At 43.4% G+C, this 23,334-nt stretch overlaps 1 protein-coding gene across 1 annotated transcript; it reads left to right on the top strand.

Moving 5' to 3' along the window:
• The first annotated feature begins 19,348 nt into the window (after positions 1 to 19,348).
• LOC144686326 (antigen WC1.1-like) lies at positions 19,349 to 21,799 on the top strand. The gene is made up of 5 exons (XM_078551408.1): positions 19,349 to 19,709; positions 20,690 to 21,007; positions 21,091 to 21,147; positions 21,236 to 21,553; positions 21,701 to 21,799. The coding sequence occupies exons 1-5, from the start codon at positions 19,349 to 19,351 to the stop codon at positions 21,757 to 21,759; spliced, it is 1,113 nt and encodes a 370-aa protein (XP_078407534.1). The 3' UTR covers positions 21,760 to 21,799.
• The last annotated feature ends 1,535 nt before the right edge of the window (positions 21,800 to 23,334 follow it).

Raw genomic sequence — 23,334 nt, 5'->3', positions numbered from 1 at the left:
CTTAAATTTGTAATTAATTTGGGGTGAAATAGTTAATTTAATTGTGTTGAATTCTGAGCTAGTAGACTCTTTGCTCATTTGTTTCATTTTAAATCGGCCAAGTTCAAAAGTCCAAATGTTGACCATTGCTTTTGGTGGCCGTTATCTGGGCTAACATGTTAAACTTATTTCCAATTGCAACTGAGACTTGAGTGTCAAAAGGTCTAAAGTGATCATACTCCCAGCAGTTTGCTTTTATCTTGACCTCTGCCCCTCTTGTACAGAAACCACAGACTGAACATGCAATTCGAACCTGGTTATTTAAATTTAGTGGATAAGGAGCGTAAAACGTCGCTGTTAGAAAGGAGCGGATCAAATTCTGGAATGTAAATTAACTCAATGAGTACAGAATCCTGGCCAGGGCAGTACTCACTGGTGAATGAACCAATGCAGATTTCCAGTAACTGACTTTCCTCAGTAGAAATGCGGTCAAACCTACTTGTGATACTTTGAAATAAGAAACATGCAAATGCATTATTCAGCAGTAGAGTGTTGGACCCAATTTTTGAATAGAGTATAATAAAATATTAATCATTGTCAGCATCAACATTGCTCTAATTATCTGTTGCCATATGTATAATTATTAACTGCAATCTACAAACAATAAATTAGCTAAAAATGTTCTTATTATTACGTATTTACTCAGAATTTTGTTTAGCTTTTACTTTCATCAATATTATGGCTGTTTGATATGAAGTTGTATTTTCTGCTTCGCTCATTTTCTATGTACAGATTCACGAAATTATCAAGTTTTCTCCGCCTCCTTCCACCTTCCCGATAACTTTTATGTAGAGTTAAGGGGATCTCTGGATCTTTTTTTTAATTTCTTTGCATCGGGGCGAGGATTTTTTTTTTTTTTTTTGCTGCTTTGTCAGTAAAAAGAACTAAAATAAATTGTGTTTTACTGTCAGGGAATAAATTCGAGAATAGTTATCAGATACATTTTTCATTTACCGAAATATATTTACATTGGCTATTTAATTTAATTCTTAAAAAAAGTAAAATTTTAAAAAGTTTCAATTCTAAAATTCTAATTGTGTCGCTAATTTAACGAACATTCCCTGCACAGCGCAGAAAGGAGACAGAAGACAAAATTAATATTATCCAGAATCATTTTCACAAACCAAGCGCAGATCAGGTTTAATTCCACAAAAGCGGGCCAATGTTGTTAAAATTTAGAATACGTGTGATTAGATGGAGCGAGATTTGAAATTGTTTATTTACATTGTGGAAATGTCATTGAGTGCATATTACGGACTGTATTATTTTCCGTTCATTCGACATCAAACAGGGAAATTAATTTATCCAATTCTATTATTAACTGTGACATCTAAATATTAACTTGCATCTGCTTAACATAAACTTTGAATACCTGACCAAATAGATATCACATTTCGATTTAATCCAGAATACAACTCCAAAAACGAGGCAGTTAGTTTTAATTTCTCCCCTGCGGCTCTTGCACAGGCAAAGCGGAGTCGATTGCAAATGTTTTTAATCCCAGAGTTTTTTTTTGTAAAAATATACTTTATTCATAAAAAATCTTCAATCACATTCAAAACCATTTCAAAAACAACATTACAAGGGTACAATCCAGGTTAAACCTTTACAAAATGTATCACCAGGTGCAACAGTACAAACAATATTACAATCATTTACAGCCTTTCATTTTGATCTGTACAGCCCGAGGGGCTTTAAACAGTTCCCAGTCTCTCGGTGCGCTGTGGTAGAAAGGTCTTAGACAGCGACCCTTCCCCATTGCGCCTTTGCGGCAGCTGCCCCAAGCTTTAGTGCGTCCCTCAGCACGTAGTCCTGGACTTTGGATTGTGCCAGTCCGCAACAATCGGTCGGGGACAACTCTTTGTGCTGGAAGACCAACAAGTTTCGGGCAGACCAAAGCGCGTCTTTCACCGAGTTGATGATCCTCCAGCTGCAGTCGATGTTTGTCTCGGTGTGTGTCCCTGGGAACAGCCCGTAGAGCACAGAGTCCTGTGTCACAGCACTGCTCGGGATGAACCTCGACAGCAACCACTGCATCTCTCTCCAGACTTTCTTTGCAAAGGCACAATCCACAAGGAGGTGAACAACGGTCTCTTCCCCACCACAGCCACCTCGAGGGCAACGTGCAGAGGGGGTGAGACTCCTGGCGTGTAGGAAGGATCTGACGGGGAGGGCCTTTCTCACCACCAGCCAAGCTACGTCTTGGTGCTTGTTGGAAAGTTCTGGCGATGAGGCATTCTGCCAAATGACTTTGACAGTCTGCTCGGGGAACCATCCCACAGGGTCCACCCTCTCCTTTTCCCTCAGGGCCTCTAGGACGTTACGTGCTGACCACTGCCTGATGGACTTGTGGTCAAAGGTGTTTTTCTGCATAAATTTTTCCACCAGGGACAGGTGGTACGGCACGGTCCAACTACTTGGAGCGTTCCGCGGCAGCGTGGCCAGACCCATCCTTCACAACACCGGGGACAGGTAGAACCTCAGCACGTAGTGACACTTGGTGTTTGCGTACTGAGGGTCTACGCACCGCTTGATGCAGCCACACACAAAGGTGGCCATCAGTATGAGGGCGATGTTGGGCACGTTTTTTCCCCCTTTATCTAGAGGCTTGTACATCGCGTCCCTGCAGACACGATCCATTTTCGACCTCCAGATAAAGCGGAAGATGGCTCGAGTGATCGCCATCGCGCAGGAGTGTGGAATGGGCCAGACCTGCGCCACGTACAGCAACAGCGAGAGTACCTCACACCTGATGACCAGGTTCTTACCCGCAATGGAGAGGGAGCGTCGCTCCCACATGCCCAGTTTCCTTTTCACCATAGCCACTCGCTCCTTCCAGTTTCTAACGCATGCCCCGGTCCCTCCGAACCATATCCCCAGCACCTTCAGGCCGTCAGCCCTGACAGTGAAGAGGACAAAGGATCGGTCAGCCCAGTTCCCAAAGAACATGGCCTCGCTCTTCCCACGATTTACCTTGGCTCCCGAGGCCAGTTCGAACTGGTCGCAGACGTGCATCAGTCTGCGCACCGACAGCGGATCCGAGCAGAAAACGGCGACGTCGTCCATGTACAGGGAGGCTTTTACCTGAGTGCCTCCACTGCCTGGGATCGTCACTCCTCTTATGCCCGGATCCTTCCTGATGGACTCGGCAAAGGGTTCTATGCAGCACACGAAAAGGACAGGCGAGAGAGGACAGCCCTGCCTGACTCCAGATTTAATCGGAAAGCTATCTGTTTCCCACCCGTTGATTGAGACTGCGCTACTGATGTTAGTGTAGAGCAGTTGGATCCAATTTCGAATTCCCTCCCCAAAGCCCATTTTGGAGAGCACATCCCCCATGTAGGTGTGCGATATTCTGTCAAAGGCCTTCTCCTGATCCAAGCTGATGAGGCAGGTATCCACACCCCTGTCCTGTACATAGGCAATCGTATCCCTGAGCAGCGCCAGGCTGTCAGAGATCTTCCTGCCTGGCACAGAGCAGGTCTGGTCAGGGTGAATCACCAATTCCAGAGCGGATTTGACCCGGTTGGCGATGACCTTGGACAGAATCTTATAGTCCACATTCAACAGTGAAATGGGTCGCCAATTTCTAATTTCCTCCCTTTCCCCCTTGTGCTTGTAGATGAGGGTGATGATGCCTTTCCTCATGGATTCTGACATGCTGCCGGCCAGGAGCATACTCTCGTACACTTCTAGCAGGTCTGGGCCGATCAAGTCCCACAGAGCCGAATACAACTCCGCCGGCAGGCCGTCGCTTCCGGGGGTTTTACTCTTCTCGAAGGACTCGAGGGCCTTAGTCAGTTCGTCAGGAGTTAGCGGTTTGTCTAGGCTCTCCCGCGTACTGTGGTCTAAGACCTCCGTGATAGAGGACAGGAAGGACTGGGAGGCCGTGCTGTCCGTGGGCTTCACGTCATACAGTCCGGCATAAAAGGATTTGCTGATCCTCAGAATGTCGGACCGTGATGACTTTACTGAGCCGTCTTCTTCCTTCAGGCTGCTGATCACAGAGCGCTCTCTGTGTACCTTTTGGAAGAAGAAACGTGAGCACGTCTCATCCTGCTCCACGGAGCGGACTCTGGAACGGAAGATGATCTTGGAGGCCTCCGAGGCAAAGTGCGAGGCTTGCTGGCCCTTCACCTCTTGGAGCTCCTCCTTGACATCGACCCCCATCGACTGCAGCCGGAGCAGATTCTGCATCTTTTCCTGGAGTCGGGACATTTCCCTCTGTTCCTTTCTAGCTTTCTGGGTGCCTTTGCGGATGAAAAACCTCTTGATGCTTCCCTTGATCACTTCCCACCAGTGTGTCAGGGACTCAAAGAGGGGTTTCACGGTTCTCCAACCTTTGTAATCCTTCTTGAGCTCCTCAATGTTCTCTGGGGTCAGCAGTTGCACATTTAGCTTCCATGCCCCCCTGCCCACCCTCTGGTCTTCCTCCAAGTGGCAGTCCGCCAGTAGGAGGCAGTGGTCAGAGAAGAACACCGGCTTGACGTCGGTGGATCTGACTGTGAATGCACGGGACACAAACAGGAAGTCTATCCTGGAACGAATGGACCCGTCTGGCCGCGACCAGGTGTATCTACGCTGCGCTCCGTCTGCAGGGTTGCTGAAGACGTCGTGCAGCTTGGCATCCTTAACTGTTTCCATCAGGGATCTGGACGTAGCGTCCAATCCCAGAGTGCTAGAAGCAGAGCGCATTTACTCTTGGAGAAGCATGAATCACATTCTGGGATGTAAGGTCAATGACTGACTGTACCAACCATGTTAAAGTTGCAGTTACTGCCAACTGAACCCGCGCGCATATTTTTCAAACATATGTTTATCAGTGGTAGAGCTTTGTGACTGTTGTGTGCTATAATGAGCTGAACGATTTCAAATAGTATTTTCAACTTTGGAATGATGGACAATGACTGTTTTTTTTTTCAAATTTAAATTGTAAATTGCGATCGATCAACGTTGGTTGTGATAGGATAATTATGGTAAAAATGAGTATTAATTGCACGCTGATAGGTGAGGAGAGCATAAGATCTCACATTTTACCGGGAATTAACCTGTAAACGTGCTTGATTATGTGTTTATTTTTTGGGTGCCTGAAATATGTTTTAATTAAACACCTTCCTAAGGCAGATATTTATATGCATATTACTTATGTGAACCTGAATGTTTGTCAGCCTGTTCCACATGCTTCATATGTTTTTATAATAGATCATGTAGTAGCTAATGAGATATCAGATCTCAACTCTCAAACTTGCATTCCTTTATGTCGCTTTGTATCAGGCTTTAGGTCGCATTTATATCTTGTGCACCTTGTACATGAGGTAGTTAAAGAGGACATGTTTGGGCTGACGCTCAAGGGGGTTGCTATGAACTTGCTGGTGCGCAGCTTGTTGAGTATTGTTGCGCCTTCCATTACCCAGACAATCACAGACAATTCCAACAAACTCCTGAGTAATATTTTCTAGGTAGGTGCACGCTTTGTGCAGGTCTGGCAGAAATCATGTAAGGGGATGCAGAAATCCAACTGAGGGTGGGAATCAATGTAAGATGTTCTATAACACGTCAAACAGGAAATATAGAGATACCAGAATATCCTCCTGGTTAAAATAAAAACCCGAGCCAATTTTGGAAAATGTTAACGCACAGTCAATGGTGCGAAACCAACAAATGGAAAGTGACCAATAAACATGCAGGTCACCATGTCTTCGAGCACCGAGAGTGAGTGAGGTAAACATACCATCGATAGTATGTTAGAGGGACTTTAGATGGTGAGAAGGTGATCTGTGCAATGGGGTATTCTCGGGATCTCCTGGGTAAACGTTGACCAGTTAATAACATGAACTTGCTCCTGAGCCTGTACTGGATGCATCATCAGGAGTGGAAAACAGATGAAATCACAAACCGCTGGATTATTTCTTCCGAAAAGCGACGGGAAATCTACCTTCAGATAATGATGGAAACTTGGGTGTTTGTTGAATTTTTTTAACATAAAGTTCCTGAAAACATTATGTTCAAAAAATGACAAAATATTCTCGCAGTTGCTTTGAATAAATAACGTTTCTGGCAGTTTCATCGTCCTCTTAAACCATGAAACTTTAATTCTCAACATTTCATTTCAGGCAGAACCGGGAACAGTCAGGCTGATCCATCAGGTAATAACTCTTAATTTTCATAGTATCTGATATTTTCCTGTCCAATCTACGTGAATTAAAACTAACTGTCGGGGACAATTGCGGTAGCGATTTGATCATTGATTAATTCGCTTTCCATGTGCCTGTCAGGGAGGAATGGGATGTTTCCTGCACTCTGATAATGAACATATTTAAACCCTGTTGAGGGACAATTGCTGCCTAATGCAGAGCGACCATGACTTGGGTCCCGGAGAGGGGAATGTCAATAACCACTGATACTGCTGCCGTTCCCAAATGGGCTGCCAATTCTCGAATTACATCCAGACAGAGATAGAGGTTACATGACGTTCCAGTTCCGGTGGGCGGGGGAGGGTGGGGCTGGCTGGGAGAAGGAGATTGCATTTGTGCTCTGGTGCTCTGAATGGACCTCAGTCTCCGCCAATCAGTGAGTTCGCTGTTATAGTCACGTCCATCTCCTGATCTCCGGGGACTGGAATATATTCTGAACGTATCGACCAACTGTCCCAGAATGGGCATCTCTCCCACTTATAACCGGCTCGTTTAAAGGGTTGAATACAATTATACCCTTGTGTTTGAGAGGTTTTATTTTTAAATCGGGATTCAATGGGAGATTGGGCACAGGCCAATATTCCAAATTCTTCTGCTCTGACCTGCAGAAAGTGGAGACCGGTTAGCTGGGTCTCGCGGTTTTAATGGGTTGTAATTCTGCGCTTATTATTGTATTTTACAGAGGCGGTGAAACTGAGACTGGCGAATGGGGGCAGTCGGTGCGCAGGAAGATTGGAGATTCACTACAGGGGACAGTGGGGGACTGTGTATGGTAGCAGTTGGGACCTGCAGGACGCCGCCGTTGTGTGTCGGGAACTGGGCTGCGGGACCGCGATCTCTGCACCGGGCCGGGCTCACTTTGGGGAAGGCTCCGGACCCATTGTGATGTATTATGTTGAGTGCAGCGGGAACGAGGCCGCCCTGCGAGACTGTGAATCAGTTGCCTGGGGTCACTATTCCTTCTCACACAACTATGATGCCAGCGCGATCTGCTCAGGTACAAATATTTCTTCTGCTTCTCATCGCCGCCGGGTCTGATTTTTACCCCTAGAATAAAGGTGGAGATGTTATTTTGGGACAGCCGATTGCTGAAGAATGAGACTTAGGGCAGGATATTTCACTTGGAGTTAATGTTATATTCAATCAGATTCATTGTGTGTCATAAATTCATGTCAATAATTGTGTTAATTTTAAAAAAAAATAAGCTCACACCGGAATGGCAGGTTGCACCCCGCTTTATATCATTGCTGGCTTCTTGCTGTGAGGTGACCCGGACCATCCGAGGGTAGGGAAGAATGTCCGGAAAATCCCGCACGCATTCTACCCTCTCCCTCGCCACTCGCCCGGGTGGTTCGGGATGCTCTTGGGGGAATGAGTGAGAGCGATTGCAAAGTCCAGTTGTTCAGTTGCCCGGCTGTTAGATCATTGATTTATGTTGTCCCTCCCTGTATAAATTCCCTGGTGTAACGACCCTGCGAAGAACATCGGAGCGCGCACGTGTCTTTCATTCAGCTCCATTGCGGAGTCTCCCAGAGAGCAGGGGAATTCCCCAGATGAAGTTGAAACTTCCCGGGCTGTTCACACATAGTTCAAGGCGCCAATACTTCCGCAGGGGCCGCATGCTCATCTCTGCCATTCCTTAGGTTTCCGAGAGTCACTAGTACGGAATACGTGGGCTGATATTTTACAGGTTGTGAAACGGGAATTGGGGAGGAAGGTTTCTGTGCGTAGGGAGAGTCTAAGTCATGGGGCAGCACGGGTCTAATCTGCAAACAGAATCCCGATGTTAACTGCACAGTCCATTCGTTTCAATATTTAATTTATATTGAGATCGGAAGAAGTGCTGCATTTCAAACAAATATGTTAAGTGCAGTGCACGGCACAATTGCAGTGAATAATCTTAACAGCGTTATAGTACTGGATGAAAAGCGGAGAGTTCCCCATCAACGCACCCAAGAAATCCGACCACATGGACCTAACCTGGCCATCCTCAGAACAGATTCATTAGCAATTTAACACTTTGTAGGATTTTGTTGCAAAGGGCAGCAATTATAAAACTGAATCAGTCTTTTAAAACTAAACTCAATGGAGATTAAACGGAAACAGCATTTTCTAAGTTACTGATCGATGTCGAACTTTTTTCAACTGCTTCAGTCATGTCTTTCTTAACGTTATATGTTCTGAAGACGAGTTGTTTGGTCATGACTACTCAGTGCTCGGCTCCATTCGCAATTCATCAAATTAGGAACCAGCCCAGGAGCACACAGAGTAAATCCTACACAACATCCATGCCTCAAATGATAAAAGACAAGTAATAAGTGCACCACACGTGTGTCTGCAAACGGCTAACGACAGCAAAGAATGAGAGATTCCACTTAACATTCAGTTGCTTTACAATCAAACAGTCCATCACCATCTTAAACTTCGGGAACACCGTTGAATGAACTTTCATTTGCAATACCGAATGCCAATGCCGTGGCGTCTTCAGCGGGCCAGAGGCTGAATGTTTTGTGAGTTTCGGTCTTCAACTGTCTCACCAGAGTTTCTTATTTCCCGAATGATTGCTCATTGTGGAAACTGCACTTGACCTGTATAGGCGCTGCTGAGGCACTGTTCAGGAGACTTCCCATCCCCAGACGAAGTTTTATCTTTGACAGCGTGTTTAATCACCGCCATCAACCACCATTCTCTTCCTCAGTGGGGTAATAAGACTGAATTCTTAATTATGTGCAGGGGGAACGGCAGCCCCTCTAAAAACATTCTCTTCTCCATCTCTCAAAGAAACAGCCTTCTCGCTGGTTCAAATTCCATGAACTCCCAATAGAACAGCAATGTGGTAGCCCGTTCACCACACACAAGGCAGCTTCTTTTATGAAACACAAAATAATCTTCTCAAGCAAAATTGGATGGACACTTAATACAGGTCGTGTTAGCGAAGTTCACATCTGTAGTTCTGTTGGAAACATTACACAGAATCACACATTTTCGACGATAAAGCTACTTACTCCATAGGACAACCGGTCAATCTCAGGGTTAATGATCTAATCGAGCCTCCCCCGCTCCCCAACCAATTTAACCTCCCGCAAAATCAACACCACGTCTTCTATCTCCATCAATATAACGCGAGGTTCCATTCTCCCCCATCTGTTCATCAGTCATAAATAAATCCATGTCAATCACCTCATCTTCTGTGGCCACGAGTTCCACATTCTAACAGCTGTCTGGTAAAAAAACATTTCTTATGAATGCATTTGGAAATTTTAGTAGTTTTTTTAAGTTTGCAAGTTTGGCCATAGACCACAGTTAACGATCATCTATCCTTTCAATTCGTTCAATCGTCATATAGATCTTTATCATTTCAGTGCTCGGGCTACCTTCCCTAGTGAAAACAAATCTACCCAAGCAATTAATTTTATTTCCCCCGACCTTCCTCGTAGAACTGTCAAAATCCAATTAAATAACTTTCAACTTTTCTCGCGTCTCTTGGAATTTGACTGCCCCGTTGCGGCGGTGCCGTGGGAGTAAATGGCTGTGAGCTATTCAAATGTGCATTGACTTCGGCGGGACTGTAATATGTCGGGAGCGCAAGAGTGGGCTGACCGAAATATAATGAAACTATCAAGATTTTTGATTTCTTCCTTCCAAAAATGAAGGCCGAGACTGAGATCCATCCGATGGCGCATCAACCTAACTTGCACTTTCATTTTCCAATGAATACTTGAGCTCTGAATTAATTCTAACAAAAGTACTGCACTGCCCTTAACTATTATAACATTCATTTGCAAATTAAGTGCACATTTTGTGAATTTATTGCATTTACTGTTTATTCTGTCTCTGTAAGTACATCCTCACAGATTTCCTGAGTTTCAACTGAGCTTCGAATTTGACTTCACAGACTAATTTTGAACTGTTTCCTGTGGATAATCTGTTTCTGTAAACGGTAAACAATATTGTTCCTGGCATCCGTCCTGCTGGAACACAATGTACTACCTTTGTGCTGGTCTGAATATCTACCCTCAATCCCTAATCATTGATTTCTGTTTGCTATGCAGTTTGGAATTAATTCTGCTCGCTGTCCGCTAGCTCCACATCGTCTCTCACGGAATTAGCTTGTTTTTTTCTCTCTATTGCACGATAGTACAGAAAATCTACTGTTAAATGTAAAGGAAACGATGTAACTATTAAAAAAAAAACAGAAGATGCCAAAACCAATGATTTGAGTAAGAGGATCCTGCGGAGAGACAATGTTCACGTTTCACACCAGTAGCTTTTGGCACTAAAACTGTGGAAACGATATTCAGAGACGACATTCGTTAATGGACAAACAATCCATAAACAACGTTGGTAACCATTATAGAAGGCAGCGATCTGATACTCTGTTATCCAAACGTTTGAATGCATCCGGCAGTGCAGTTGCTGTCCTGGATCAAATGACCCTTAATTATTGAGGGTCATTTTTGTTTTTATCTCTTCTCCCCTACATTATACGATGTAATTTAGGCTACGTGATGGAAGGTTACTGGACATTAATTGCCAAGGCCCGTGAAGACTATTCGGTTGCAATGAGTTTGCTTCTTCATCGCCTCTCACTGACCTGATTAAACTAGATGTGAGGGCCGAGTGACGATGAGAGAGAATATTGTTGGTCTATCACTGTCTCCCCATTTATTTGCTCGTCGATCATCGCCTTAAGAGGCTCCCTAAAGCTTCGGGAATCAAAAGGTGATGTAAGGGAACAAGAATCAATCGACATAAGCTGTCCTTTCAAGTTTACACTTGAAAGACGAGGAACATTCTGGGGAGCTCTAAATGCACTCCTTACATGATCAGCGTATTCAAACCAAGGCTTGGTTCCCGAACTGTACATGGTTATCCGGTGATTGGTTCCTTTTGATTCTAGCTGTCAATATGTTAAAAATGCTAAAATAGCACGAGCCATTTTTTTCCCCTTGTATGTGACCGTTACATTTTACTGACAGATTCAAAAGGGCTCTTAACATTGCTTTGCGCTTCCAGTGTTCGGAACTTTTCACTAGGAAGGTAGTGTGGAATCAAACAGTTAATGTTTGAGGTTATTTCGTGTCTGTGTTCGTCAATGTGCTCCATTGACGAAATGACAAACGCCAGCAGATCAAATGGGAGACTCTAAACACTCGAGGACAAGTCAGGGTTCCTGGATTTATCCGACTAATTTTCTGGCCTTTCACAGTATGTGCAATAGGTGCCAGGGAAGAGTTACTCCCTGAAAGTATTATGAAGAGAAAGCTGCTGTCGCTTCCATATAAGTAGATGTTGTGAAGAGAGGGTCTTATAATTTCAAGAGAAGGGATTGAAACGTGAGGGGCCAGAGGTAGTAAAAGTAGATAAATTGGGACTTTGAGAATAGATATGTAATAAAATTATTAAATACAACCCGATAGAAAATACAGAATGGAAGGGAAAGGGATTTTTTTTTGGTGATCAGATGTTTTCCCGCGGGGATTGATGGGGCTGGGGAGGGGAGGTGCCTGGATGCAACTTGATGTAGTTTATATTTGCAAATTAGTGCCAATGTAATACCAGCTGTGAAAAGTCGAATTCTGGGTGGTCTTCATTAATGAGATCTATCGACTGCACCTCGAAGGTGTGCACGTGTGTTGGGGTGAAAGATGGTATGGCTGGAGGGAAAGGGTAGCATTATCTTTTTGTCATTCAGTGTAGACAGAATTTCAGTGTTCTTCATAGGCCGCATTTCGGTCTATAGTTTCAGGGCGTGAATCGGGATAAGAACGATATGGGAATGAAGAAAGTTGGCTGCGGGTAGAGTAGATATTGTTTGACGTCAAAGTGCACATCTCTTTCAATATATGCTTAGCCAAGTTCCCTCTGTAGATATAGTACGTGTTTGTAACACCGTACTGAGGTAGCAATAAATCTAAGTATGTTAAAGGTTGCATATGGCCACTTTGCAAGCAATAACTTCTGGAGCAATTTAGGGTTTAGTTTAATCGCGATTATGCCAGAATGAAAATTTTATCAGGAGTCATCATGACAGGTTTTGCTTAAACAGATATGCACAAAATTGAAAATGATTGCGACTATCATGAATTGTTCTTCCTCAGATCACAGGTTTCCCAGACTCGTTTCCGGGGATTCCCAATGCTCGGGCAGACTGGAAATACAGTTCGGCAAAACCTGGGGAACAGTGTGTGATCATCACTGGGATTGGAATGACGCCAGTGTGGTTTGTGATCAGCTTCAGTGTGGAGTCGCTGTGTCCGTGGCAAAAGGGGCTTATTTTGGAAAGGGCACTGGACTTCAACGGAGCGATAAATTTGAATGTAAAGGCAATGAGACAAGCCTGACAGACTGTCCTAACTCTCCAGTAAATGAAAACGACTGCACCCACATGAACGATGTCAGTGTGAGCTGTTCCGGTGAGTAAAACGAATCCGAATGACAAAAAAAGTTTTCTGGTGAACTTTTCAGAAACTGAGAAAAAGCCATTGATATTTCCTTCTTTCATGATCATTCCCAAACACTTCTTTATAGTTCACTGTCGCTTTATTATGATTCTGGAATAACACAATTCTGTGTAAGTCAGTAACGTCTACGTTATCTGAAAATAGCACATTATTATTGCTAAATTAATGCTTGCACCATGCATAGGTTCTTCATTCACATTTGCCGGAACACCCATTATCGAAAGAACTCTCAAGTCGTGTTCTGTTTGCCAAACCTGAGGCAGACTTCATTAATTACAAACGTAGGCGAATCATTAATTAACGGTGGTTGCGTTATTTTAGAGAGGCGATTCAATGAATTGACCCAAATGAGGTAAATAATTAGGAGAAAATTTCCTTTCTGGTTTCTCGCTCAAAATAGTGGGATTATCTCAGTAGCAGCATTGCAAGTCTACGTTCAATCTGCCCACGTCAGCAGATCAAGAGAATGGATTTCAATCGCTTTTGCAGGGGAGTGTAGGAACCAGTAATAAATGCAAACCTTGTCAAATATATTCCTATCCCCGGCAACAGCAAATTCATCATTTGAGTGGCCTTGTTCTGGGTTACTGCACCCGTGACTCTTTGTCAAATCTTTGAAATCAATATAAGATTTTTAACATAGTTTTATCAACCCTAATTCTTCCAGATTAAATAGCTTCAAGTCATCTTTGTTCAAACTGGGATCACAATACAATGCTTAATTACATTATACATCTTTCATATCTACGTTTTATCCCCTCCAAGACGAATATTATCTTCCGGAGTGCCCTGTCCAAATCTGACATATGTTATACAGGTTGGTTCTGGCCAATACTGGGTATGACTGAAACGTCACGTCCAGTCTTTGGAATTTCAAAGCTGATGTGACAAAGTCCAAAATTCCATTAGCTTTTTGTTGGATGAACTCTCTACTTTGAGCAAATAGACGCGTTCGTTTAAAGGCTTTCGCAGTCTGGTGAGTTTCAAACAATAAGATGTGTAAACAGTGCAGTGTAACACAAACTTATCCATTTTCATCTCTTCCTTTTTTATCTTTCGCCATGTCTATATTCAAATGTGGATTTACAAAATGTTTTCGTCCTTATTTTTATTAAAAACAGGGAAGCATGGACCCCGATTGGTTGGTGGTGAGAACAGGTGCTCCGGCCGGGTGGAAGTGCTGCACGGAGGGCAGTGGGGGACGCTGTGTGATTTTCACTTTGGTTTACAAGACGCCAGTGTGGTGTGTGAGCACCTTCAGTGCGGGGCTGTAAAGGAAATCCCGAGGGGTTCTTACTTTGGGCAGGGAACTGGCCCCGTGTGGAAGGAAAATTACAGGTGCCGCGGGAATGAATCCCGATTGACAGATTGTCCGGTTACATCCGGGGAAAATTTTAACTGCTCACATGGAAATGACGCGAGTGTCATCTGTTCGGGTGAGTCCTCTCAGTCGATGTAATCATGGATTAAAATAATCTCCCTGCAGAACTGAAAGAGGCCTTTCAGCATGTTCTGTCCGTGCAGGTTCTCTGCAAAAGTATCTCACCCACTCACACACCCATGCAATTTACAATAATCCGGTATTATTTTCCATGCAATTATCTGACCACATATATTGTAAAATGTCCGATTGATATTCATCCACCACATCTTCAGGCAGTGCATTTCAGATCCTCGCCGCCACATCCTTAGACGGTGCTTTTCATATCTTCAAGCACCATATTCTCCGACAATGAATTGCAGATCCTCATCATCATCATTTTCAGAGAGTGCATTTCAGGTCCTCATCCTACGCTTTCTCAGGCAGTGCATTGCAGACCCTCATCATCCACATTCTCGAACAGTACATTGCAGAACATCAAACACCCACATTCATAAACAGTGCATTGCAGATCTCCATTCCCCCACATTCTCAAGCAGTGCATTGCAGATCCAAATCCACCACATCCTCAAGCAGTGCATTGCAGATCCACATCCCCCACAATCTCTGGCAGTGAATTGCAGATCCACATAGGCCACAATCTCAGACCGTGCATTTCATATCCTCACCCCCCACAATCTCGGAAAATGCATTTCAAATCCTAATCCACCACTTTGTCAGATAGCGTAAGCAGATCCTCACGTACCACATTCTCAGCCAGTGCATTGTAGACCATCATATACCACATTCTCAGACAGTGCATTGCAGATCCTCAGCCACTACATTCTCAAACAGTGTATTGCAGATTGTCATCCACCACATTCTCGTACATTGCATCCCGGGTCCTCATCACCCACATTCTCAGTCAATGCATTGCAGATCCTCATCCATCACAATCTAAGACAGTGCATTGCAGATCGTAATCCAGCATTTTCTCAGACATTCCATTGCATTTCCTCATTCACTACAATTTCAGTCAGTGCATTGCAGATCCTCGTCCTCCACATTCACAGGCAGTGCATTGCAGGATCTGATTAATGGCACCATGCAAAATTAGCATCCTTACGTCACCATTTCCAATTTGTCCATCACCATAAATCTGTACTGATCATTCATGATCGTTCCGCCAATGGCAATAATTTTTCTGTGTCATATTGTCCAGATCCCGGAGGTTTTGAGCATTCCCTCTCCAAGTAGAATATTCGTAGCTCCCTAAAACCAGTAGAAAAAGTAAGTTTATCATCACCATAATGATCTTATGAAGCATTTCTGCATCTTTTCTAATGCCTTCAGACCCTCCCTAAAGTTTGTAGCCCAAAAATGGAAGGATTACTCCAGATGAGGCCGACATGAATCATCACATCTTCCCTGCCATGTACTCAGTGCCTTAGTTATACACCAAAGAACTCAAAACTTTAGTAGCCTTTTCGCAAACTGCGCTGTGAAGTACAATTGTTTGTAGAAATGCACCCGAGATTCATCAGCTGCTGAAACTCATTTAGAAATGATCCCGTTCTTTATTGTTCCTTCTACTCGTCCTTCGTGTGCCAGCCTTACTTCACTTAAAAACACTCTCACTTCTAAATCACAAGGCCAGGTACAAGAATGACTCAAGTTATTTACCAGAGCAGTCAAGTCTGTGAATGAAGTGCAGTGCTGTGGGAATGCTGCCCTCTATAATATTTCGTGTTCCAGGTAAGAGGGGTAATCGATGCCATATCTGCATCAGTGGACGTTAATAAAAATGTGAACCATGGCTGTACTTTGAGGGAAACGAGAGAGTCTTCCCCGGTGTCCTTTCCAAAGTTATCCCTTGATCAACATAAAACAATGCAGCTCATCTGGTCATTATCACATGACTGTTTGTGCGATTTTACTGCGCCCATTATGTCTGCGGCGTTCCTTAAATTGCAACAGTGACGACATTACACAATGCAAATAAATGCCTGTAACTTGCGTTGAGACATCCGGTAGTTTTGAAAAAAACACTTATCAACTTTAAATATACATTTATTTACTTCCGACAAAAGTGAGCCAACCAATGCTTCCCTCAGCTAAATTTCATCTGGAACTTTCCGGCCCGTTCTAACAGCTTGTCTGTGTTCGATTGAATTTTATCCTTTCAACATTTTACAACACTTAAAAATTCCGTGAAAAAAAAACAATAAATTGTTCCTCTTACAACCAATAATATATATTACTGGAATAATATATATAATATATATTACTGGAAAAATAGGGTTGCTATCCGGGTGGAATGTTCTTTTCCCCTGGCCTGGAAAAGAAGAAATCTTGAACACGACATCCTGTTCCCTTTCAAAGAGCAATTCCATCTCCAAGCAGCCATTTCAGCCTTTTATTCCACAGGCGCTAACATTTCTGCCAAGCATCATTCGTGGCCCTTTTCCAAAAGTCATTTGAAAGTCCATCAAAACCACATCCACCCCATGACCCTCATTAACACTCTCTGTAACCTCATTTATTTACTCTAGCAAGTCCGTGTAATGCGATGTCTCTTACCAAATCCGCCCTAGTTTGTTAATGAATCCACATTTTTTCAAGCATAACTTGCTGTTACTTCTGCCCCAAGGGATATTTTCCAAGGAAAGAAAGCTTTCCCAAAGACAATATTAAACTTACTGGTCTGAATTTACTGCATTTATCCTTACACCCTTTCTTGAACAAGGGTATAATATTTGGAAACGTCAGTTATCGGCATTGAAGAAGGATGGGAACATTATGACCATTATCTGGCGATTTCAGTTCAGGTCATGCCCCTCGAATACATCTCATCCAATCCATGTGTCGTGTCAAATTCAACATCAGTTGCCCTAGCCAATTCGTCATCTTTATAAATATCTAGCCATTCCATTTTTTTTTTCTTCTGCCTATTCTTTGTCCACCATTGAGCAGCGTTTTCTTCCTTGGCAAAAACATACTCAAAATGCTCACTCAGCAGCTGAGCCAAAACATCAGCCTTTATATACCGATGTCCTTCCTGGTGTCGGTTTTGTGTCTATATAAGACTGTAAGATCACGTTTTATGTTAGTGGGACTCTCTTATACGGTCTGGATATTGTACATTAATCTTGGATCTCACTTGCATTATCCAAATTCAATATCCTATGCATATATGTTGTTCTGCTTCACCTTAATCCCCACCTCTTTAATCAGCCAGGGAGCCTTGGAGTTTTTGCATCGTCCTGCACGTGTCTAAGCCAATTTTCCATTTTTGCACCTGCAAAAGAGCCTGCACGTCACGAAAATCATTTATTACAATGTATGTTCACACACCTGAATGGTAAATATAATTGAGGCCCTTATACAACCCCTATTGCTCTTATCCTGAATAACACCACATTATTTCCTCCGTTATTGCAATCTTTCTTTTCTAGTTTTCTGTGCAGTTTGGTTTTTCTCTCTAACATTATCTGCCCGTTCCCATATCCCAGCCAAATTAGTTCTGAACTGTCCAACAAACAAACCAGACGGACATTCCCTTCGGACTTTTTCATCTGAAACACATGAAAACATCCATTGGTCCTTTCTTCACAGAACTGAGTCTATGAGTCCATGAGAACAGATCACAAAGTCACATGAGCTTGATTAGCGCTCTCATGCACCGTTTGTCCGGCGACGTTCATCAATTCTATCGCTCGTGCGTTGTGCTGGGATATTTTAATATTATCAGGATATTATTCCGTTGATGGCAATTTACTAGATTGTTTGCAATATCCTTAAAAATCATCTGCAGGACTACACCCCTCTTCCTACCTCTGAAATTGCTCCACTAACGGAGCACGAATGCCACTGCTCACCCTCCCGCATCAGAGGGCTCAGCAGGATCCCAGTGATCTGCCTCACCTTGGCACCACGGTCACAACATTTACTTGAATAATTACTGCCCCGGTTATGTTGAATCAAATGTGCATTTTTTTTTGAACGTTAACCCTTGCTCTCAACGGCTTTCTTCTTGTAGATGAAAGTTGGTCACTGAAATTGACAAATGGGGGAAGCCGCTGTGATGGTCAGGTGGAGATTTACCATAACGGTCGCTGGGGCAGAGTACAGGACAGCCTCTGGGAAATAAATGATGCTAACGTGGTCTGCAGGCAACTAGGATGTGGTGACGCAATTGCCGCTTATATCTTTTCAAATTATGGAGAGAGTGAAGTGCCTGTGTGGGTGAATGATGTCCAGTGTGGAGGAAACGAATTGCATCTCCGCAACTGCAGCTCATTTGCAATGAATTCTTCTCTCAATGAGAGTGTCGGCGTCGGAATTCTGTGTTCAGGTGAATAAATAGTTCAATTTTACAGGAACATACATAGAAATATCTAATAAGGAGTGTGGTGTGAATATACGTCACTTGTTCCTCGAGTTCTTTTAAGCTAACTGCTTAACACTGGAGGGCTAACGTGGAGAGAGTGGGCACGGACAGAACTGATCAACAAACAGCACTTGCATGTTAGCTGTGCATTTATTAACGACAGAATTCTCAATTATCTCTCAGACAGGAAATTCTGACTGCACGGTTGGGAGAGTGTTGTTAGCGCGGGTCGAGGGGTGTTGTGAGGGGGAGGTGAGGTGGTGTCGGGAGGAGCCTTACAGCTTGGTGCGAAATTGTGTTAATTTAACAACGTTTTCATAGAATTGCAGTTCACGTACTGGTCAGGGCAAGAGGCCGCTCATGGGATTTCTGGATTATTCCATCCTTGAAAAGCCCAGGTACTTACAGGCCTTTCAGCAGCAGAAGGCTGAGATTCTGTGAAATGTCTTTTTTAAAAGTCAACTTGGTTTCTTTTCCCACTGATGCTGCCAGACCTCCTGAGGATTTACAGCATTTTTTTCAATATAATCAATAGAAAATAGCGAGATATTCAGAAATCGAGTGAAATAAGGGTTCGAGATGCGTGCAGGGAAAAATAAACTGTGTACAATTGAAGTTCATAAGTAGTTTGGGTGCAACGATGAATACAAAAAAGTTTAATTGAGGTTGAAACAGGGCACACAGCATTGAGCACACAATATGTGAACTGCAATCCAAAATATCGTAGGAGTCCGGTGTGGGAATATTTGAAATTTTTGTGCATTCCACACTATAAATTTCAAATAATTAGTGATACATGGTTTCAACTATAGAAACAGTTAGCTGTCATAGTCAAGTCAAATATTTTTTAAATTACTTTTGCTGGATAATATTCAATAGTTTCAATTGGGTTATGACATAAATGCGTAACCGAATCCTCTTGATAAATACTGTATTTTTTGGTTCAGAACACATACAGTTAAGGCTGTCAGATGGTGGAAGCCCATGTGCAGGACGAGTGGAGATTTATTACAACGGGACCTGGGGCTCAGTTTGTGATGATTCCTGGGATCTGACAGACGCTGACGTAGTTTGCAAACAGCTGCATTGCGGAAAGGCATTGGACGTGACACTTCCTGCCTCTTGTGGACCAGGCTCAGGTCCAGTTTGGCTGGAAGGCTTGGAGTGTTCAGGGGAGGAATCGTATCTCTGGAAATGTCCTTCTGCATATTTGGGTTCCCACGACTGTTCTCATAAAGAAGATGTGAAGATTATGTGCTCAGGTACGGGTGACCAAAATGAACTCATTTCCTTTATACAAGAAGATTCACACAGATGGTATTTTACTGAATAGCGCAGAAAGTGCACATCAACGGTTTATTCTGCTCAACGCGTCTGACAGCTGCTTATTCTGCTCATAATCTTACATCATTTCATCTGGCATGAGTTGAATTCCATTTTCCTCTCGTGTCTTTATCAAACGGCACATTCAAGGCATCACCACAATTCGCCCCACCAAACGTACATGTTCCATGTTCCACATTCTCCTTCTATCTGGGTAATAGAGAGTGAAAAAAAAAGCTGAAATCGCAATTATTTTGGCTCTTGTGTTTCTTCGTCCAAAAAAAGCACGACTTTATTCTAATCAGCACTGAAATAATTTCGGCATTGACACGCCTATCCTGCCGTCTCTGAACGTCTTCCTGCAGTTAGTGGAGTCTGTATTGGTATTAACTGCAAATCCTAGTGCATTTTGAACATTTACTTCATTTCCAAATACCAAGTGTAGTATGTTAATCTTAAACAGATGTGACCCCCAGCATTAATCCATATGCACAGCACGCTCCATCTTCTGCTATTGTATGTGAAATCCTGCGTTGTTGCTTGTTGGCTCTTCTTTTAATACTGCGCTGATAATTTCATTTTCCCTGATCTCAGCCTTAATTCTGCTGTTTGAAAACTTTTCGAAAGTTATTGTTTTCAAAATCCATGTGGATTACATAGACATTATTATCTCCACGTAATCTTTCTGAAACTTCTTCAAGTAATTCAATTAATTGGAAGATATAGAGTTCGCTCTTTTGAAATCTGCGTTGATTATCCTTGATTGTATAATTGGATTGTACATGCATCACTGTTACATTTTTGGAATAATTATCTCTATTCAGTGAGCACATCTGGCGCAACTTGGGTTGAGGGGGCACTGTTGACTTGATTCAATTTATCACTGGAAACATCTGGAGATTTCTTATTTCGTTGATAGAACACAAGGAACTGCGGCTGGTGAATGGAAAGCATCGCTGTCAGGGGAGGGCGGATGTGTTCTACAATGGGACCTGGGGAACAGTGTGCTCGGAATCACTGAATCGCCATGATGCTGAGGTGATTTGTAAACAGCTACAGTGCGGCCCTCTCGCTTCTATTGAGTATAGCGCTCGGTCATTCGGAGAAGGATCAGGACGTATTTGGCTCGATGAGATAGAATGTATTTCACACGAGTCGACCATTTGGCAGTGTCGGACAGACCCGTGGGGACAACACAACTGCAATCACAGAGAAGATGCAGGCGTTTTATGTTCAGGTAACAAAACAAACCTTCTAATGTGAGAGTGTTATTTCATTCATTGATGTCCAAATGAGTCAGCACGTTTCATTCCCCAACAGGAGGAAAGATAACGAAGGACCAACCCGAAAGTGAAAAGGATTGTGCTCGACAATCAGGTGATCTATCCGCTTTATTATATCAATTATCTGAGTTGTATACCTGTATTTTTGTGCAGAAATAATAGTGATTGATTATCATTGACAGATTCGGGTGTAGGTTTGCACCTGATTGGAGGTAACAGCAGATGCTCCGGACGAGTGGAGATACAGTGCAAAAACACCACGGGCACGGTGTGTGATGACTCCTGGGATATGGCCGATGCCAATGTTGTCTGCAGACAGCTGGGTTGTGGCTCTGCTCTACTTGCCGCAGGAGGGGCCGCTTTTGGCCAGGGTGGAGGTGACATGTGGTTTGATGAGGTGAGGTGTACCGGAAGCGAATCCTTTCTCTCCGATTGTCCTTCTTCAGCGTCTGCTCAGCCTGACTGTGATCACAAGGAAGACGCCAGTGTGATTTGTTCCGGTAAGGGTAGTGCAGAACGGGGCGGGTTGGGGCCGGGAGATTGGCGGTTGGTGAATGTTCGCTCAATGTCTCATGAATTCGTAAACGATGAACAACAGATCACTTTCTAAATTAAAGTTCTATCTTTTTTTGCATAATAACCCATAGGTCCCGAATTGTCGTCGGCTGCTTCTCCATTCACACCCGCAGGTTGGTCTTATGAATAAGTAGTATTCATGTCAAGGCTAATGTCCAGAATGATCTGATATGATTGACATTTGCTTGTTTTTATTAAAGAATTCCGAAGTTAATCTTAGTGTTTCAGAATGTTGGACTATTTAACAATACATAGCATCCTGTGTCCCAGTTGAATCTTTCTTTAACATTTCATTAAGAACATGAAGACAATATCACTTCCATCCCTCTTGTGATCGGTATAACAATCGGGATCCTGTTGATCTGTGAGTTCATCGCACTAATTGTGGTAATGCGGAGACAATCATCAAGGAAAGGTGAGGTCAAATATTACCACTGACTTCACATTAAATCTCGGATATTTTTATTTTTTATTTCAATTCATGAATGATAAGTGAGCCTCGCTGGCAGCCCTGCATTCATGGCCCATCAATAATTGCCCTTGAGAAAGTGGTGATGAGATGTCTTCTTGATCCGTTGCAATCCATGTTGCGTAGGTACACCCACAGTGCTTTTACAGAGGGAGCGTAAGGATTTGACCCAGCGACCATGCCGGAATGGCGACAAATATGCAAATAAGAATGGTGAGAGGCTTGGAGGGTGACTTCCAGGAAGTTGTTTTCCCATGTCTCTGCTTCCCTTGTCATTATCCTTGGTTGTTTATGTGGTTTTGGAAGGTCTTGTCTAAGTAGACTTGCTGGATTCTTCAAGTGCATCTTGTAAACAGTACACACTGCTGCCACTATAAGTCGATGGTGAAGGGAGTGATTGGTTGTGGATATCGTGCCAATAAAGCGGAAAACATTATTCTGGATTGGGGCAAACTTCTAGAGTTTTGTTGTAGATGCACTCAAACAGGCAAGTGGAGAATATTCAGGAACACTCCTGATTGTCCCTTTTAGATGATGGAAACGATTTGCCTAGTCTGGACTTGAGTTCCTCAGAAGCGTTCCTTGCCTCTGACCTGCTTTTGTCACCACATCATTCATATCACAAGTCCAGTTCAGTTTCTGGTCAATGGAAACCCCCGGGATGTTGTCAGCGGGGGAATCAGTGATGGTGATGCCACTGATTGTCAAAGGCTGACAGTTAGATCACACCTTGTTGTAGATGGCCATTTCCTGGCACTAGTGAGGCGCAAATTTTACTCACCACTATGAACGTCAGGCCTGGATATGGTCCATGTCTGACTACATGTGGACATGGCCTGCTGCAGTAGCTGAGGATCCGAGACTGGTAATAAACATTGTGCCATAATCAGCGGACATCCCCACGAATGACCTTCAGATGAAGAGATGGTCATTGATGAAACAGGTGAAGAACGTTGGTCCTAGCACGCTATGCTGAGGAGCACCTGTATTAATGTGCATTTACTGAAAGATGATTGACCTCCAACAACCACAACTCCCTTGTTTTGTGCTCACTCTGACTTCAAGCAGCGAAGATTTCCCCCTGAATCCTATTGGCTCCAGTTTTTTTTTTCAGGCGCCTTCATGCCTGATACGCTGACGAGAACTCACTTTATTGCCCTTTTCCTTTGAATGTCACTTGTCATGTTGGAAACTAATGTTAACCGATTTAGCGAGTATTCTCGTTCAAAGTACTCG

The sequence above is a fragment of the Cetorhinus maximus genome, chromosome 11, assembly GCF_964194155.1.
Source record: "Cetorhinus maximus chromosome 11, sCetMax3.hap1.1, whole genome shotgun sequence".
In the NCBI taxonomy this organism is placed as follows: Eukaryota; Metazoa; Chordata; class Chondrichthyes; order Lamniformes; family Cetorhinidae; genus Cetorhinus; species Cetorhinus maximus.
This window is presented reverse-complemented; position numbering and strand designations above follow the sequence as displayed.

What these genes read in the sequence shown, in the direction of transcription:
- LOC144686326 (XM_078551408.1), top strand. Translation starts at nt 19,349, where the DNA reads ATGCGTAACCGAATCCTCTTGATAAATACTGTATTTTTTGGTTCAGAA. An exon ending in TGTGAAGATTATGTGCTCAG is followed by an intron (nt 19,710 to 20,689) that starts GTACGGGTGACC and finishes TTTCGTTGATAG; the next exon opens with AACACAAGGAACTGCGGCTG. An exon ending in CGCCAGTGTGATTTGTTCCG is followed by an intron (nt 21,554 to 21,700) that starts GTAAGGGTAGTG and finishes AATAACCCATAG; the next exon opens with GTCCCGAATTGTCGTCGGCT.